Here is a 20,133-nt window from a genome sequence, read left to right on the forward strand (position 1 = left end):
CTTTAGGGATCAACTGGTGTTGGCTGATCTGGAGTAGCCCTGTCCACGCTGAGGCCAGGGTTACTTGGTGCAAGTTTTCCTTCAAAAGGCTGGTATGGATGTTTTTCTCATGGCCAAAGTAGAGGCAAGAGCAATCCCAAATGCACAGGCCCAATTCTAGCCTCTGTCTGTGTCACTCATGCCAACATCAGCTAGCATTGGCCAAAGCAAGTTGTGTAGATGGGCTCAGAATCAAGAGGCAGGACAGTTTACCTCATTCACCTTGACAAGGAGCTGCAGTTACTGAGTAAAGGGTATAGGTATAGAGAGGGGTGATGAATTGGGGCCATCTTTGAAATCTACTACAATCTCCAGCTTCCTTCCATCTCAGCCATTCAGTGGTTTTTGTAACTTTCTCTGTTAGGTAGATATAATGGTCTCATTTTGATTCTAATTAGAAACTTCAACTCTATCCAAGTTACTGATCTTTAAATCCAGGGCCCAGCATAGACTAAGCACTGGCAACAAAATATTTGTTGAATGAACAAAAGTAAAAATGACTGTATGTTAGGGATTAAAAATAGTAATCCCTAGGGTCGAGATAAAATCTGGTTTGTAAAGTGTTAGGATATTTAGCTGCTATAAATATTTTAAATTAATTTTTAATGATTTACATTATTATTATTATTAATTGTAAAGTATGTTCCATTTTAAATATGTGTGGAATAAACAGTGAAAATTTCCACCTCACTTTTTCCTTTCCCTAGAGGCAGCCGTTGTTACCAGTTCTATGTCCTTCTGGACATTTTCCAATGTCTATTGGAAAACCAACATGAATCTGGAAATTCTTTTCAATTACTTTGTAATTAATTAATGGCAGCAAAAATGTAAAAAATGGCAGTAAAAATAGGTCATATTTTATATGAACTTCATATGGATGAAGCATATCATTTTTCATTTTGCAGACAGTGCTTGGTCCTCACATAACTATCTCTCAGCTCCCATGCCTTTGAATCGCCTCCACGAAGAACTGTCACAGTTTGGGGGAGGAATACAGATTCTTTCTCCTCGAGTTCTGATCTGCTTTGGGGGAAATCAGGTTCCTTGTTTGTATACTTTCAGTGATCCTAATCAAATAAACCAAAGGAATAGTTAAATTGCAATCATCCTCTTTTTATGAATAAAAGAAAAATGGTCTATGATGCTCAAGCTCTGTAACCTCCGTATCTGCAAAACTGTGACACTGTGGTTGTTTCTGCTGTATTACTCACTGAATAGCAATGTTGATAGTAAGTGATAGACTCTTTTCACTAATAAATCTACTATCAATTATTTGCTGATATTAATTTTTCACATTTATTATACAGGGATTATTTTGCAGAGGAAAATTTTAGTACGGTTGAGGGAAACACTGACCTGTCAGGAAAGAAAGTAGCATTTTCATCTCAGAAATGTTAATAAAAGTATTTCCAGGGACATAGAGTTGCCATGTTCATACTTCCCATCAACCTGGGGACATCTTCAAGAACATTTCAAATTGTAATAATTTATTCTTAGGGCATGGTTTTAAAAAATACATAATAGTTAAAAACTTCTGTCCATTTGGTAACATTTGGCTTGAAATTGTATTCACTTACAAAATTTGTATTATGAAGAACCCTACATTTTTGGAGCTAAAGCGAACCTGTGGCCAGGTTTGAACATAGGTTTATTTTTCTCTATAGCAATGACATAGTTCACTCAGTCCCAAAGTGATTCTAAAATAAAAGTGAAGAAGAGATACAGATTTTAGACTCAACTAAATAAATAACTAGAACTAAGATAAATTTAAAAACTCCTTACTGAGGTGGGGTGATGACTCATCCCCAGGGTAAAATTGGCAGTCTTCTTCCAGGGATGACTCAGCTGCCTTCACTCTCACTTTGCTCCTTCTGATTCACTACCACCAGGGTAGGCAGAGATGGGGCTTGATCATCTGTAAAAGACGGGCTTTCAAAATTAACTTATTCATTTATTTCTATATTTACTTATTCACTTGTAAAACTTTTGTTTAAACAGAATGTTGGTTAATGTGTGCAATTAATGAAAGCTCTTCTAATTCACTCAGGATGGAGACCCAGAGCCTTCACTCATTCACTTCCCACTTATTTCTGTCTTGTCACACTCATATTTATTCACATTTCATTTGCCTTAAGATAATGAAAAACCCATGCGAGTGGTGGATGATGAGGATTTGGTAGACCAGCATCTCATTGGTGAGCTGAGGAAAGAGTATGGAATGACCTACAATGACTTCTTCATGGTGCTCACAGATGTGGACCTGAGAGTCAAGGTACAAGTTTTCTGTTTGAGATGATACATTTCTACTCCTTAGAATAGCAACTCTGGGAATTTTTTGTCAATGAACTGATTAAATGTATGAATAAACACAAATTATAAGTGGGAGGGCTTTGGAATGGGTCAGATATTCCATGTTGCCCCACAGAATGTGTACCTAGAAATGAAGTCTATGGAAAGAGCTGGGTTGGATGATCTCCTGTGGCCCAACTGTTTGACTCAGACTAAATTCAGTGCCATGCAGTCATCAGACACCGGTTGAATAGCTATGATGTACCAGGCCCAAGGGATAAAAGGTGAAGAGTATTTGGCTTCTTCCTTCAGGAAAGCCAGATTTAACATAGACCTACTCTTTTGGAAGGCCCTGTAAGTTTATCTCCTGATCCAACATGGACAAGACAGTAGGGTTTTCTACCTACTTTCCTCCCATGCTTAGGGAAAGAAGTTCTGAACCATAAAAAACTGTGCCATGTAGTAACACTAATAATAATTATCATAATAATAACAAATATCTAACTTTATTAAGTGCTTTCCTCATGCTAGGCACTCACCTCAACCCTTTACAATCCATGACTCAAACCTTTGAGATAAATAACAAGTATTATCTATATTTCACAGAAGAACAAAGAGAGTCCCAAGTTCACCCAGTTAGCATTGCACTTCATACCCATACAGGTGGGCTCCAGATTGGATGTCTTAACTCTTCTGGTACACCACTAGCATATCATGCTTACCCAGAAATCGTCAGGGAAAAGGTCACCCGGGCTAAAAGAACAGCTGATCCAACCTGCAGTATTCTTCTGGATCTGAAGAGAGGTCCTTTTATTAACTCCTTCCTCACTTGTGTTGCCTCACCTCTAATGTGAGGGGCTGGATTAGATGGGCCTGAAGGTCTCTACCAGCTTTCACATTCTGGTTTACTGAACTCCCACTGGGTGCATAGCTCCAAGCCACGTCCAGACTTCTCTCTAGTTTACGCTGCCTGTGCTCAGCCGGCTGTCAAACCCATCTTAGGTTGCTGTTGTAAGTCCAGACGGCTATGATCCAGGAAACTGAATTGGATTATCTTTAAGTTAGATTCCAACTTTTTTCTGAGACTACATATAGAAACATGACCTAATTTTAAGTGACGCTTGCTCAATAAAACAGACTCCATGAATTACAAAGAGTTTACGTAGATTCCTGATGAACACAGGACAGTCCCCCTTCTGGTGGAAAAAAAAATTTTTTTTTTTAAGATTTTATTTATTCATGAGAGACACAAAGAGAGAGGCAGAGAGACGTAGGCAAAGGGAGAAACAGGCTTCCTTTAGGAGCGCAATGCGGGACTCGATCCCAGGACCCTGGGATCGTGACCTGAGCCAAAGGCAGATGCTCAACCACTGAGACACCCAGGCACCCCTTCTGGTGGAAAATTACCCTTATTGTTGAGGTCAGATACTTTCACAGCTTATTCCATTTCTGTGTTGGTTATAGCATTTCTTACCTTCTCCCCAGTTGTGTAGTGAAAAGAAACAGTTTAGTCCCAGAGAGAGGGAAGCGAACCTAAGATAGTGTGATGAGGAAGGCACAGACCCTTTCCAATAAAAAAAAAAAATGCAGTTAAGAAATGCTCATAAAAGGTAAGGGACAGTTGTTTCATGGATTCTAAACCTCAAAACCTCAGCCAGAGGTACTTTTGCAGACGAGAATTTATAAATCAATGAACCTTCCAGGTTCTTATTTCCTCCCTGTTCTCCTGAATTCTCCTGGGCCCTCTTAGCCTCTGAACAGAGGGAAGAAATACCCTAATGCATTATATACATACTTTCTATTCTTTCTTAAACAGCAATACTATGAGGTACCTATCTCGATGAAGTCTGTGTTTGATTTGATCGATACATTCCAGTCCCGAATCAAAGACATGGAAAAGCAGAAGAAGGAAGGCATTGTTTGCAAGGAAGACAAGAAGCAGTCATTGGAGAACTTCTTATCCAGGTACCCCACCTTTGGAGTCCCCGAGGAGGCAGATGGGAATGTGTTGTGGGTAAGCTAAAGAGGAGGCCAAGGAAACACAAAGTAGACCTGTGTGCAGACCTTCCCTGGTGAAAGGTCTGTCTGCTTCATAGCCCTCTGGCCACTGGGCTTAGTCTTTTCCTGTTGAAAGGGTTTGGTCACAAGTTTGGGGTCATCTCCAAGCTTGAATGTTGATTTGGTGGCTTTGGATAGATCTTTTCACTCTTTTCTGCTCCTTTTGGGCACAGAATAAAGAATTCTGACCTGTGAGGGTTCATTTATTCCATCAGTGAATTTAGAGGGCTTTGTATACAGCATTTTTATTTTACATATTTATTTATTAGGCCCCTCTGGTTCCAAGCAGGATTTGGAACACTCTGCGTGATTTTCTGCTTCCTTCTAACTCTGCAGAAGACAACAAAAAGCCCTCTGGGACCTCAAAAGGATAAATCCTCTTGACCCAGCTCCCTGATTCCCTGGGGAATAGGGTTTATCGAAAAGTGTTGTAGGAAAACTTCAGTAAATACACAGAGAAGATTGTTTTTTAAAAAAATTGCTCCACATTCTCCCTTCTCTGTCCCTTCCCCGATGTTGGATGAAAATTGTACAGGGCCTTTGGGGCCCTGAGAGGTGCAAAGCTGCAGAAATTCCACCCACAACAAATAAATATGGAGAGATCTCAGCATAACATCTCCCCTTCTCACCCCTGACACTAGCAGTACTGTGTGGCCAAGAGGCTTCAGAAACAGAGCAAGCATTTATTTGGGGCTCACTAACTTGGAGGCTGTTAACTTCCTTACTTGTGTCTATAAAGCATCGTCTCCATATGTGATTTGGAGAATCAAGAAATTCTATGAGTAGTAAGTAGATAGATCATTTGAATTCCTCTAGATTCAGGATGCTTGGGTCTCTTAAAAGAGAACCTCATGACGTGTATGTAACAGGTATAGGACTTGTTCATCCAAGTTTTGGGTCTGCAATTTATTAGCTATGTTGATTTCTCTATGTTTCTCAATTAACCTGCCTTAAAAATCTCACCCATAAGTGAGAATATTAGCAAGTAGCCCTGACCCCATCCCAGGGTTGCTGAGATCACTTTTTTTTTTTTTGAGAGAGAGAGAGTGCACATGAGGGCAGGGCAGGGGGCTTGGAGGTGGGAGTGGGCAGGGGGAAAGGAAGAGAGAGAATCTTAAGCAGCTCCATGCCCAGCACGGAGCCAAATAGGGGGCTCCATCTCATGACCCTGAGATCATGATCTGAGCCAAAATCAAGAGTCAGACACCTAGCTGAGCCATCCTGGGACCCCAAGGGGTCATTTTTTGTATGCTCACCTTTAAGCCAAGCACCTCATTTTCCTTCCAGAGTTTAATCGTTACAACAACCTAGGATCTGAAAACTGTAACTACTGTTGTGTTGTAAATGGGACAGGTGAAGCTAATGGAGTTCAAGTAACTAACTTTCTGTTATCACTGAACTAGTGTCAACTCTAAGACTCAGTGGCCCCAGGAAAATCTGGGTCCCAAAGTCTGCATTCTTATCTAATACTCCTTTTGAAAATATAATGTGAATTATTTTTAGTCTTGGACCCAGAAGGCCACAATTTGAAGCAAAGGGAGATATCCCTAAAACCACAGGATTTCAGAGCTGAAAGGAACCTGAGGTTCTTCCTTCATTCAAATTTTCAGTGCAGCAGAAGCATCTGGAATGGAGATGGAAGGGACGTGCCTTTATAAAGACTTGAGTCTCAACTCAGCCTTCAGACCACTCTCTTGGCTGAGAAAGGGCTCTAACACACCACTGGGCCAGTGGCTGTCTAATCTTGGGGGCACTTCTGATCTAAGCTCAATGACTTAGAAGATTGATGATAAAACTTGTTGCCCTTTTTTTTTTTAACTTGTTGCCCTTGAGGTGTTTTTCATCCTTTTCCTTTCTTCTCCTGCTCTCCCTCGCCTTCCTTCTTCCCTTTCTTCTCTCCCTTCCTCCCTCCCTTCCTTTCCTTCCTTGTTTCTTTTTTACTTACTTACTTCCCCTCCTTCCTCCCTGTCTCCCTCTCTCCCTTCCTTTTGGCAGATAAGATTCTTTAGAAGTCACTTTTTTTTAAAGATTTTATTTATTTATTGAGAGAGACACAGAGAGAGAATGAGAGGCAGAGACACAGGCAGAGGGAGAAGCAGGCTCCATGCAGAGAGCCCGACGTGGGACTCGATTCAGGGTCTCCAGGATCATGCCCTGGGCTGCAGGCGGCGCTAAACCGCTGCGCCACCGGGGCTGCCCTAGAAGTTCACTTTAAAAAAAAGAAAAAATTTATTTGAGAGAAAGAGAGTGTGAAATAGAAAGAAAAAGCGAGCATCAAGTAGAGGGGAGGAGGGGATCCCTGGGTGGCTCAGTGGTTTTGCACCCTTCGGTCCAGGGTGTGATCCTGGAGTCCTGGATCCAGTCCCACATCAGGCTCCCTGCATAGAGCCTGCTTCTCCCTCTGCCTGTGTCTCTGCCTCTCTCTCTGTCTCTCTCTCATGAATAAATAAATAAAATCTTAAAAAAAAAAATGGGGAGGAGAGCAGTGGGAGAGGGAGAAGCAGACTCCCTGCTGAGCAGGGAGCACCAGGTTGTGACCTAAGCCAAAGGTAGACACTTAACAGACTGAGCCGCTCCTAGCAGTTCACTTTTGATTTTCACAATTAGTGTTAAATATATCCAAGTTATAGATTTAAGACCATAGCTCTCTCTTAAACTTTTAAGGTTGGCTTTTAAATTTTATTATTCTATTTATAATCTAACACATTTAAGCTATCACTTTTAAGGGGCTTTGAATAAGGTTTGATCTTGCTTACAAACTCAATAATTGAACAATCTTATTATTTCAAACATCTATTTTACGTTTAATATATATTTTTGAATTGTTCAAAAAAATGAACAAAACCTTGCTGAGTTATTAAATGATCCATTGATCTCATAAATACAGTGAATCTGAAGTTTTCTCAGATGTCGCAATAACTGCACTCGACTTAAAACCACACATAAGCCAATTACTCAATTATACATTCTAATTTAAAGTTCCAAAGTTGCCATTTTATTAAGCTAAATTTTCTTAAGTTTCACAAGAACATAAATCATATATTTATCTATATCTATATCTATATATCTATATCTATATCATGAAGACCAGGATCCTTCTTAGAAATACATATTATCATTATGATTCCTTGAAAACTTTTTCTTCTTAGTTCTATATCTTCCAGGACTAAAGCATATCTGCAGAACCAATCTCATAAACTCAGGCTGCCCATCGTTGACAGCAGACAGTTAACCACCCAGTTCATTGTTATTTATAGCCAAGGATTTCAGCCCTGAGACCTGCAGCTACAGACATTCTAAGAGATTTTTCTTACCATCCCCAGGCAGGCTTCTTAAAATTACCATGTCATGGGTTTCAAAACTTGACAGAGAAGGCTTGACATTATCTCAATGTTAATCACACACAAAGCTCGCAGCGCTCGTTCTGGTTGATTATTGATCTTAATGGCATATCTTTGACTTTTAAGACTTATATGCACATTTTTCATTTAAAGTCTTTTGTACTGGACAGAGCACTATGATACGTAAGTGTGTTTTCCTTCTGACGTCAGAGCCTTATGGGCTTTAATATTTAGTACTATTTCAGGAACAGGTATTTGTTGTGGATGCTCAGAATGGACATGATTATAATTTGGATGTCATATAGCTCTGTATGATTTATCATCACAACTCTTGGAATCACTTTGCTAGTAATTATCATTGACCTTAAAAGTTAAAGTGGAATCCTGTATTACCTAAAGGCATGAGTAAGACAACCCTGAGTTTGATTCCTGATTTCTCCACATATTAGCTGTGTGACCTTGGACTGATTATTTAACTTCTCCGGGTTTTAGTTTTCTCATTTGCAAAATGCAGATAATAAGTATATCTATTCCTAAGATTGGTGAAAGGTAAATTCAATACTAAAGGTAATGATGGTGCACAGCCTGGTACAAAGTAAGTAAGCAATGATTGCTGGCTATTAGTAGTACTGGGACCAGTCATTCAGCTCCTAGTTCAAGAACTTTGTCATGAAAGGAGAAGTAGGAGGAGATTTAGTAAACACATCAGGATTGAAACCCAGGCAAAGAGAACTGAAAAAAAATTTTTTTTAAAATAGCAGTTCTATAAATAAATAAGTATCCAAATGGAAATTTTCCTTCAAATTTGCTGAGTTGTTGGTGAGTCTATACAGCCTGGTTTCAGCTGACCAGACTCTGAAGCCAGTCTGGTCTGTAGTGACACTCATCTGGTTCAGGCTATAATTACGTTCCTCTGAGACAGAAGCCCCAAAGAGTGGGCAAATGCACACTAATTTGGGAATGCCAGTTGAGAGAAGCAAACACACACACAGCTCGTAGAATTTTTATTTGCTGATAAGTTAAAGTAACAGGAGAACACGGTCTGAAATAAGGATCTGGGCCGCATTGACATCTCTTGTTACATCCTTTGGAAGTGATTTCCTTCAGTGTCATGAGCTGGAGCCTTATACTTTAATGTGAAGGTCCATGGGAGAAAGAATCATTACTTAGGGGAAACGACTTTCGCCTGGTTGTGTCTGCGACGGGGAGTCTCAGATCCTGTCCCTGTCCAATCAGGACAGCGTTCAGTGGTGCACACAGGTAAACAAGTCAAAATATACCTCACCCAAAATAGCTCCTTCGAGGATACCCTACGGCTCTGTGTGAGGCCAGGAAGGCTGGCCTGGTTTGGATGCTGGCTGGGGGGCCAGTGCTGGGTTGGCATGCCTCCTAAGGAAGCAGGGAGGGTACAGGAGACCGTGTTTGTGATCCAACAGCAGTCACTGTTCCCTTTCCCAGGAGATCTCAGACGGTCTCAGACACTGGTCTCCCCTCCTCCATGCCAAATACATTCATCTCCCTATCCTCAGTGGAGATTTTAGTTTTTCTTTCCCTTTGAAGAGAGACAAGCAGAGGAAGCAAATGTAACGTCACAGCAAGCAGTGCTTGGCGAGCCTTGCTACAGGCATCCATTCAGGGGTTATATTTCATCAGACTATCATTTACTCTCATTCACCCAAACCACTATTCCCTCAAGAGGCCATTTTCTTTGGGCTTGAAAACTCTCGTGTTCACTCTGAGGCTAGAATGGGCACAGGGAGAGAAGTCACGAATAAAATCAACTGGCTTCTAGCTTAGTGAGTGTAGTAACACTCCACAGTTGTCTGCAGAACGCAGAAAGCAAAACCCCGCCTCTATCGAACGTGGAATTGGAGAAAACTCCATACTGTTACCCCTTGGATGCACACCCTCTCTCCTTCATATGTCCCGAGGGACCCTGACTGTGTCAGCCATGCCACAGGATCTCTGAGGGTGATAGACTAGGGAAACCATTGACCTGGGAGTCAGGGAAACCTGTTGTTTTGGAACCACCTCTTAGATTTACTAGTTAGACCAATTACCTCTCTTCTCTAAGCCCCACTTTGCCATCTGTAAAATGAAGACAAAAGGCTGCACCTTCATTGACCTCTAATGTTGTCAGTGTAGACAAACTCAGCTATGAAATGATACATAAATGTACGGATTGAGTCACTTACCATATGGCATTATGATAGACAAATGTCCAAGGTCTATTAATAGACAAAGTTCTATATCTAGAAGCCCACAGAACAAGCCACCATCTATATCCATGCTATTCCATGGACGACTTACACTGATGGGTGTATTTTAATTCTTAGTGTTATTATGTCTTTAAAGTAGATGCTCTTTTTGGTTCTAGAGATAAGGAAAAATTGAGAGTTGGATGAATTTAGTGACACGCTCAAGGAGCCCAAAAAGTTAGCAGTGACAAAACACGAACTCAGGTTACAAGACAAAAGCTCTTTCTACTCCCCTACAGTGCTGGAGCAGAAACAAGTTTACCATATATGCTAAATTCCTGGGCTCTGGGTGTAGTCCCATCCCACTTCACAGGAAGACTCTATAATGTTGGTTTTTCCTAATGACAGTAGGTTACATTTTAGAACTTCCATTTGCCTCTGGAAGAACCACTGGCTCTGGAGAAAAATACCCAGGGCTTTGTTTTTCCAGGAATCCTCCTTGACCCTTTGAACCACTTCCCCATTTTCCTTCTTCATGTCACTGTCACTCTGTCACTGTCACCTACTTAAAATTTCACCTGTTTTCTTTTTCTACTCTGTTTCCTGTCCATACATTCAATTCTCAATCCCCTCCAAGCCCTAGCAAAGTCTACTAGCACTTGAGTTTTCTTCAGTTACCTTCCTCTTTCCTATTTCTATGGCTACAATAGACTTTGCCATTTTGGCCAGTCTTCATTGCATCTGAGAGCTTCGTGTCTCCCCAAGTGACTTCATAAGGCGTGGTGGCCAGACTCATGCCTGATGTTTCATGCAAATGCCACAGTAGGCAGACCGTGAAGTTATAACAGAAAAGCTCAAGAAATGTGGAAATGCAATTTAATGGTTTTGAGGAGCTATGAGGTATTTCTAAGGGCCAGTGTTTTTTATTCTGGGCACAGGAACACCCGACAGCCAAAGTTCCTGTGTCTTCTTACACTAAGCCTCTATTGTTTGAAGCGGTAATCACGGCCTCCTGCTCGTTCCAGGTTCCGATGGAGGAGGCGGTTGCTGGTGATCTCTGCCCCTAATGATGAAGACTGGGCCTATTCACAGCAGCTCTCAGCCCTCAGTGGCCAGGCCTGCAATTTTGGTGAGTGGGAAGCCTCGTCATCACTGTTTTCCCATACCGCTCTCTTCCTGGTCAACTCTAAAATGGAACATAGAAGCTTAGATCATCCAAATATTCCTCAGTCCAGACTGGAGATTCCCAGACACTTACTCAGTTGTATTGAGTATAAAGTTGCTTTCAGACTGGAGCCTTAGTGAACTGGAGGGTTTTTTTGTTTTTCTTTTTTTGTGTTTTTTTCTCAATATTCCCCCCTCTTGGGTTCTTCACCGAAATGTTTGAAAATACCTACTGCTTTACTTTCAGTGATCTGTATTATATGCCTTATTGTTTGTTTGCTTTTTTAAAAATTTGTCTCAACACCATAAAACTCGGGTATCATCATTTACTTAGGTAATACTTCGGTCCAAACACTGGGTACTTCTCAGTAGATTAAATGTCGTTGGTAAAACAGGAATGGCTTTGAGAATTGATATATTAATGGAAGCACGCTATACTATATTGCCACTCCCTTAAAAAGGATTTTGATCATTGGGCTCCAAATACAGCAAGACCTGTTAAACAGAATCTTATTTTTAGGACAAATAGGTCAAAGAGAAACATAGTTTATTATTTATTTTCTTGTAGTGAACGGCTCAGTGTTTTGAAGACTAATATTTTCTTTACCTAAATTATTAGTGGCCTTAAGTATCACTTTGAAGATTATTTATTTATTTGGGAGAGAGAGGATATGAGAGAGAGAGAGAGAGAGAGAGAGAGAGAGAACGAGCGCATGAGCAGAGCGAGAAGCAGACTCACCCCTGAGCAGGAAGCTGATCCCGGATTATGACCCCAGCTGAAGACAGACACTCAACCAACTGAGCTACCCAGGTTCCCCGTAAATAAGTATGGACACGCAAAAAGGAAAACGCATAGTACATAGGACTTACTACTAAATTCAATGGTGAACCAAGGAGGTAAGGGCAATTTCAAAAGTGGAATTCCATTCCCAGCTGGAATACAGATGAGTCAGAATTATTTTGATATTTCTGTTAGGAAGAAGAATCATTTGAGATAAAACTGTGCTTGACTGATAAAAAGATGAGGTTATAAGGTTTGTAAAGTATTAACAGAGCCTGGGTCGTTACTATGACCCAATATCTGTAAATTTTAAATACATTTCAGTTTGAAGATGTGAAATAGTAATTCCAAAGCAGGCAGAAAACAAGCTCATAAAATAAGAACTAGAAAATTCATGAATTTTTTATTAAAGTTAATAAAAGTTAATCATTTAAGACCGTATATCAACATACAAGATTTTTTGTATCTTTAAGTATATTTTAAATTATTTATAGCCACCAGTGTTGCTAGGAAAGGCAGAAATTCTTAGAGCAGTTAATGGGCCTTCACAATAAGAATGTAAATAAAATCATGGCTTGTTAATTTTCTACAGACACCTTTGGAACAGTTATTAAGTGGTGTTTCATTTCGTCTCTGCACAGAGAGCACAAATCACATTAGTGCAAGCAAATCCTTTTGTAATATACAGGAAATGTAAACAAGTCATATTTTCCAGGAATGATTAAATTCATGATCTTTCATCTTGAAAACATGACTCAACAACATGTAGAACAGAATGCTTCACTTCTCTGGGAGAAAAGCAAAGACCACAAACTTTTATTTATTTTTTTTTTGAATAGCCTTTTGCTTGGATTTTAGCTCCTCCTTAAGACAGCCCCTGCCATGGCAACTTTCAGTTCTCCTCCGAACAATAAGCACCATCAATATTCGTATTATTGGTCCCAAGTTATGACCCTGACTAGGTTGGCATTTTGTCTAACGCCACGAAGTCTTGGTATGATGAACTGACAGCCCCTTCATCCTCCAATTTTTTTCTCCGGAATCCCTTCATGTGCACTTCATCCTCAAAAGAATTCCAACAAGCTACCAAGGCATGACCTTCTCTCCTTTCCTGAAACTTTAGCTGAGGGTGGGAAGCACACGGTGCTTGCTTAAGTGCTTCTCCTTTGAATCCTCTGAATAAGTGGTAAGAACCTGCTCTTTAAGCTGACAAACTTTTGTGCAAGAAAGCCAGAACTATTCCTTTAGCCATCACAGTAGATGGGTTCTGCTGTCTTTTCTCTGAGAGACAGTTGAATTATCTGTGTAAGCTGTTATAACCTCAGGCATGACTCTTTTTCAGCACACTAATCAGCTCAGATCATTCCAGATATTTTAATGTTCCTATGGCTTCAATTTTGTTTTGTTTTCTTTAATAGAACCACAATTTAAGAGCAAATTCTTCTATTTCCATCTTCAAACAAAAGAAAATTCACATCTGACCCTGTTGTTAATTCTAAATCTGCAAGTGGTCTTTTTCAAGGTTTTAAAAGTATTTACTCTTTTTTTTATGGAAAGAAATAGATTATTTTACCTAACCAGGTTATGTTCTATAATCTTTTTAATGTAGTGATTTCTGTCAGATGTCGGCCTCTGGAGGTAAAAGAGGACTTACTGATTCTGTGGCTTCCTTTTTTCTTTCAGGTCTGCGCCACATAACCATTCTGAAGCTTTTAGGGGTTGGAGAGGAAGTTGGGGGAGTGTTAGAACTGTTCCCAATTAATGGTAAAGTGCTATTATTTTAAAATAGTATGAACTACTGGTTAAGTTCAATTAAATTATATTAAACTGCATGCAAGCAGTGGGTGTTACCTGTAAGATGAACACAGTTCACTCAGTCCACCCCACCTTGTGTGTGTGTGTGTGTGTGTGTGTGTGTGTGTGTATGTAAACAAGCAGGAAATAAAGTACAATCACTAATATTGTTTTTAATATAAAATCATTCATAAGTGACAGTAAAAATACCCATTTCCTTAAGTAGAATAATGCTTTTTGTGTGCATAGGACTTTATAATTTACATAGATAATTTTTATCTATACCATTTCATTTAATTCCCAGAATAATTTTATGAAGCACATGGGTCATGTCTTACTGATTCCCTTTCAATACATGAGGATAAATGCTGAAAGGCTCAGAGAAGCTGAAAGAAAATGAGTAGTGACTCAAGTTTTCAGAAAGCAAACAGTCCTTCCTTCCAAGATCAAGATGTTCACAAGAGATAATGTGCATAAACTCGCTGGCACAGAAAGTGTCAGCACCTTCCCCCTTCCTCTTCTTCTTTTTGCTGACCATAATAGTTTAAATACATTTATCCACATCTTCATAATTGGTATTTCACCCCTTGACAGTGAAATAAGCTTTTTGTTATAATAAAAAGTATCAAAAGGAAAGCCATATTTGCAAAGAAGTAATAACTAAGCTAATTGGAACTAAACTTAGAAATATAAACAATATAATCTTTGTGACAAACTTGAAACAAATTGATCTTGCCAGAACTGAATTAAAGGACTGGTTTTATATTTCCTAACATTCCCTATAGAAGAAACATCCTGTCACCTAACATTTGACGCTAATAATGTTGCAGAACATGTGGGACATTTAATTTGTAGTGGAAAAACTCAGCAACCTTCTTTAATTGGATTTTGAACCAAAGGGAACAGACTCATGGGTCCTCCTCTCTCTATTCTCAGAGTGACTTGTTCTCATTTTGATGTTTGCTTAAGGGCTGACTCTTCAATCTACTAACAACAACTTTTCTAACCCTTTCTAGGGAGTTCTGTTGTGGAGCGAGAAGACATACCAGCCCATTTGGTGAAAGATATCCGGAACTATTTTCAAGTGAGCCCAGAGTACTTCTCCATGCTTCTAGTTGGAAAAGATGGAAATGTCAAATCCTGGTATCCTTCCCCAATGTGGTCCATGGTGATTGTGTATGACTTAATTGATTCGATGCAACTCCGGAGACAGGAAATGGCCATTCAGCAATCACTCGGGATGCGCTGCCCAGAAGATGAGTACGCAGGCTACGGTTACCATAGCTACCACCAAGGATACCAGGATGGTTACCAGGATGACTACCGTCATCATGAGAGTTACCACCATGGATACCCTTACTGAACAGAAATACGTAACCTTAGCCCCAGCCAGTTTCCCCTGCAGCTGTTAAAGCCACAAGTGGCCAGCTACGTAAAGAAGTTTTTCCACACTGCCTACATTCCTTGCCTTTTTCTTTCCGTGTTCTTCCAAAATTAAATAAATAGCAAACTTTTGCCTACTCGTGAGTTGTTATTGAAGCCTTAAGTCATAAAGATATTTAAAAGAATTGTTCATTTCTCTTATTGGAGGGGATCTGGTGCTGAATGGATATTTTCTTCTTCTTACATGATAGACATTATTTGGAATACAAAATTCTATGTAAAAATATTAATACCTCTCATTTAGTTTTTAAAAGTTTTCATTGGTAAGTAAAACCATGATTGTTAAAGAAAATTAAAGATCACAGCACAGATGTTTTCAGGAAATGTCTGAACACATGTAACAGAGGAAACAGCTTCTTAACACTTTTGGAAATGTCAATCTAAAAATGAGTGAGATGCCTCTGCTTTATATTGTGAGTTTCTTTCATAAAGCTTGGTACCATAGGAGTCTAATGATATTGGCCACCAAAGCCAGGAAAAGCACCAAACCCAGCTTTGCTATCATAGCCATTTTCTGCCCTGTTTCTCTTATCTTATTGTCTTTTCAGAGATAGATCAGAAGGCCAGGAAGAGGAAGACCTAAGTCTGGCCCTGCAGCCAGAGGTGATACTTCCAAGAGTTTTAGCAGGTGCCATGGAATTCCTGCCATGGAAAACCTTAACTCCCTCACACTTGACCCCTCTGTACTTACTTGTTAATGGACCTATTACCATACTGGCATCTTATATAAGAAAATTACAAAGAAGGAGATTACATCCAAGGGTTCTTTTTGTTTTCCCAGGTAAGTGTTACTAAGTTATAAGGGATAGAAGTGTAGCTAGAGGGCAAAATACAATCTTTATCTTTGTAAAAGAGCATTTATTTTTTAGATATGGCAATTCAAACTAAATATGCTCCCTCCTTCCCTTTCTCTTTCCCACTTTTCTTTTTTTCAACAAATAAATACCAAGTAATGTTACCAACTAATATCTGTGAACTTGCCAACTTGCCCTGAGGTAGTTAGTCTGATTCCCAGGCATGTAGCATCCTAGGTGCTAGCCTCTATCTATAATGAGGATGTTTATTTTTTTGTCTCTCTTACTGATAACTAATTCTCCAAATCATCTTGGTATTGGTCATTAACTCTAAGGAGCATAGATATTAATAACTGCATTTAAGCCACCTTTGAATATTAGCTATTAATTTATCTGTGCCTATTTGCACAATCCATCTTATATTATCTGGACTTTGTTATACATAATTATATGGTAAAAGTGGAATTTGTAGCTCAATAAACTTGAGAAATCACTTGTTTTGCCCTTTATTCTCCATGAAGACCATTCATTCTTACCTGATTAGGGAGCTGAAGTCCATATAGTTCAAGTGACTTTAAAACTTAGTTCTCCTATGTAAATTATGCTTCCACTCCCCTCCCCTCCCATGGTGAATGAAGAGCTTTCTTCCTCTCTCTTTTTATATTTTTATTTATTTATTTATGATAGTCACACACAGAGAGAGAGAGGCAGAGACACAGGCAGAGGAAGAAGCAGGCTCCATGCACCGGGAGCCCGACGTGGGATTCGATCCCGGGTCTCCAGGATCGCGTCTTGGGCCAAAGGCAGGTGCTAAACCGCTGTGCCACCCAGGGATCCCCCTCTCTCTTTTTAGAACAGTCTACACCAGCTGCTCAAAGTGTGCTGGTAGGAGGACCAGGATGATGTACTTGCTCTTAAATATTTGCCAAGGTGATGCATAGCTTAAAATTGCCAATAAAAAATGGATTTATTTACCATTGCTTCTGAAATTATATAGGGACAATTTTTAAGTACGAGGTCTAAATAGTCTCGATTTCAGGAAATACAATAATGAAGGAGTTTCATCTCCCAAGGAAACCAATTGGATAATCATAGACAATTTACTTAAAGAATAATATTAGCAAAGTTCTAGTTTCGGCAACCAAAGAAGACAATACTTTTTCATAATCTGAGATTACTTTTCACTGGCACTGAAATAGCAGTGTGTCTGAACTCTCTTTCCTTTCATGGCCTAGAAGCCATGAATCATCATTTGGGTGCTGTAGAATAAGCCATAGCTCAGCAAAGGGACTGAGACACATGCAGAGGAAAACACTGTTGGGAAATGTCCTCGATTTCTATAATCTGGAAAAGCACAAAGTACATTTCAGTAAATGGGAGGATAAGAGAGTTAGATCACCTGAATCTCTGTCTTCTGGGAGTACAGATCAGATCATTTGAAATCTGGGGTTTTTTTTTTTTTTGTTTGTTTTTGGTTTTTTTTTGATGAAAGTGTTTCCTTCCAAACAGCAGCAACAAAGAAGATAAAGTTTTTGAGAATTATTATGGAATTACAATATTTAGATTAAAAAGTACCCAGTAGAGTGAGAGAAATCTGGAAGACTCTGAGGAGGACAAAGTTGCTGATTGTCACAATTCACTTTCGTGAATTTCCAGGAATTGTTTTTCGCTGGAGAAATCGCAGGGCTCTGAGATGAATATTCGGCAGAGAGATCCTTCCCTGGATACAGAGGCAGGCAGTCCACACACAGTGGAATCAGTAGAATCCAGCTGGTCTCATTTTTTGGAGTATAGTTAACATTGAAGTTCACATACCTTCTCAACTTGTAGATCCTTGGTGATAAAAAAACAACTCAAGACCAGGGTGAATGATGGCTTTACGGCCCCTAATTGATGATCTCAGTATTCAATAACATAAGGAAATTCCAGAAAGAAAAAAAAAACCTCTTGAAAAGAATCTCTGTTTTTCTGCCACTACTAACTCCCCTTTCCCTGTAGGATTGCTTTCCTTTCCTCCATTCTCCTTGGCTGCTCTGTACTCAATGGTTTGGGGTGTGCAGATAGTGGGGTGTGGTTGATGAGTACTCTTAACTTCATGACAAAATGAAGCACAGTTAAATGCTAACTACTTCTCTTCAGTTCTCTCATAGTTGGTGCAAATCTCCCAATGCCAAACTTTTCTTAGTTTTGGACATGTTATTAAGAACCAAGTTTAGGGCAGTGAGAGGCAAAGGGCCAGCTGTCACAGAAGTCAAGAATGTCATAAAATGGCCACCAGACTTGGGAAAATGGTTGGTCCTCACTCTGCCACAGACTGATCTGTGTGACTGACCTGAGGCAAGTCACTTTACTTTTGGGACTCAGTTCCTGATCTACAAAATGAGAGAGTAGTAATAGATATCTAAGTTATCATCTAACTCCATGGTGTTTATGAATCTTTCTTGGCCTTTAGGAGCAGGATCCTAAACTCAGAGGTTTCCTATGGTAGAGCTAATGTTAAATTCTTAGAGAACCCAAACTTCATAGTTCAGATTCCACTTTTAGATGTTTATGGGAATAGGGCAATATATTGAATAACTTCTTTCCAGCATGGTGCATTGGGGCAGCTGAACCCAACAGGTTCATCACCTCTGAACACAGGAAACCTCATCATCTCCATACAGCCAGAATGGAACTTCCAAGGACATTCAAGCTGTCAAGGACTGAGCATCCTGAACATTGATGGAGTCCCTCCAACAAGGCATATGCTTGTTCTCTGACACAATTTCCTAATGTGGCAACCACATGCATCACCTCTCTGATATCCCGAAGTTGAACAAACTGGGCTATCCTTGAACAGACTGCAGAGACCTTAAATATTAGCACTTTCCTTCTAGAAAGCAAAAGAGTGATCTTCATTCCTCCAATCTATCGGTTGATACATGTGGCAAAGATGTTGGGTGAAGGGATGGGATGATTTTAAGTAGCTAAAACTGACCCTGGGCAAAATTTTCTTTGGCTTTCCACCTCCACCATAAGAATCTTTTTCCTCTCACTTGGCCCTTTTCCAGGCCACTTTCCCATGATCCATTCCAGCTCAGGCTACAACCGGTAGGCTATAGGTGCCACCCTTTCTAAGAAATCTAAAAGTGCAAAAGGAAATCCTTGAAGCAGAGAGGTAGGGAACAAACCACTTCTGGAAGACTGCCAATCTTTGGAAGCAAGGCTTGCTTACCTTCCCAAAATGTTAGAGAAAGAATAAATTCCTCCTGTAGACTTCACCATCATTCCATTTGTCTCCTTCAGTCCTCTTTTCTATCTTTAGCTTATTTCCTTGTGATAAACACTCCTTAGAGATTCAAAGTAGGGCAGGGTAGGCAGAGGCCCCCAAATTTGGCAAGTCCTGATCCACAATAGCTGTATGCAAAGAACCATCTGGTCATTCTGGTTCTTAATCCAAGACACTAGCTTGTAGATTAGACTCAAGTTATATGATCATTCAAACATTAATTGTATTTATACTATTTCCTGGGTAGTCTGCTAGAAAACACGAGTATAAAACAGAAAAAAAAAAAAAGTCCCTGCACAGAAGCTCGCAGACCAGTAGAGAACAGTCATACACTCAGTTATTTATAAAATGCTGTGTATGGATAATCAATATTGGGTCCTCATAGGGGGTGGGAAGGTTAAGGGCACAGAGGGGAACAAGGAAAGATGAGTGGTGATAATCCTTCAGTCTTTTGGAATCTAGAATTATAAACTTTTCTTCCTGTCAAGCTCCACATGATGTGAGCAAGTGCCTCATATTGTCTCCATTGTCACCATGATCATGTCTTTGGATACTCACAATGCAAGCACCGTTTCTTCTGGGAACTTCCCTCTCCCAGATTTAAGAAGTTGTCTACATATCCACGGGAATATGGTGGCATTAATTCATTTGTAAACACCCTTTCCCTGAAATAAACCAAAATGAACAAAAATTAGTGAGTATATAGAAGAAAACTTCATCAAGATTGAAACTAAGGGTGATCCCTGGGTGGCTCAGCGGTTTGGCACCTGCCTTCAGCCCAGGGTGTGATCCTGGAGTCCCGGGATTGAGTCCCACATCAGGTTTCCCTGAATGGAGCCTGCTTCTTGCTCTGCTGCCTATGTCTCTGCCTCTGTGTGTGTGTGTTTCTCATGAATAAATAAAAGTCAAAAAAAAAAAAAAAGATTGAAACTAGGGAATGGCTTTAATCCTACAGCATAAACTT

The 20,133-nt window shown here is 39.9% G+C and overlaps 2 protein-coding genes across 3 annotated transcripts in view; one reads left to right on the plus strand and one right to left on the minus strand.

The window, feature by feature from the left end:
- The window catches only part of CCDC80 (coiled-coil domain containing 80), a 36,010-nt gene extending 20,826 nt beyond the window's left edge, over positions 1 to 15,184 (plus strand). The window contains exons 5-9 of the mRNA XM_055315948.1: positions 2,175 to 2,311; positions 4,145 to 4,293; positions 10,951 to 11,054; positions 13,554 to 13,634; positions 14,681 to 15,184. Coding sequence (XP_055171923.1) covers positions 2,175 to 2,311; positions 4,145 to 4,293; positions 10,951 to 11,054; positions 13,554 to 13,634; positions 14,681 to 15,027 — 818 coding nt within the window. The 3' untranslated portion in view covers positions 15,028 to 15,184. The remainder of the gene's footprint in view (positions 1 to 2,174; positions 2,312 to 4,144; positions 4,294 to 10,950; positions 11,055 to 13,553; positions 13,635 to 14,680) is intronic.
- A 1,400-nt stretch (positions 15,185 to 16,584) lies between these two features.
- The window catches only part of SLC35A5 (solute carrier family 35 member A5), a 30,092-nt gene continuing 26,543 nt past the window's right edge, over positions 16,585 to 20,133 (minus strand). Inside the window, exons 8-10 of one of the 2 annotated variants that reach the window (XR_008663233.1) lie at positions 19,728 to 19,834; positions 19,116 to 19,297; positions 16,591 to 17,734 (exon numbers count right to left, since the gene is read on the minus strand). The gene's annotated coding sequence lies outside the window, so the exon portion shown is untranslated. Of the gene's footprint in view, positions 19,298 to 19,727; positions 19,835 to 20,133 lie in introns of both variants that reach the window. The other variant, XR_008663232.1, reaches the window with a different exon arrangement.

This window comes from Nyctereutes procyonoides, unplaced genomic scaffold (genome assembly GCF_905146905.1).
Source record: "Nyctereutes procyonoides isolate TBG_1078 unplaced genomic scaffold, NYPRO_anot_genome, whole genome shotgun sequence".
Classification (NCBI taxonomy): Eukaryota; Metazoa; Chordata; class Mammalia; order Carnivora; family Canidae; genus Nyctereutes; species Nyctereutes procyonoides.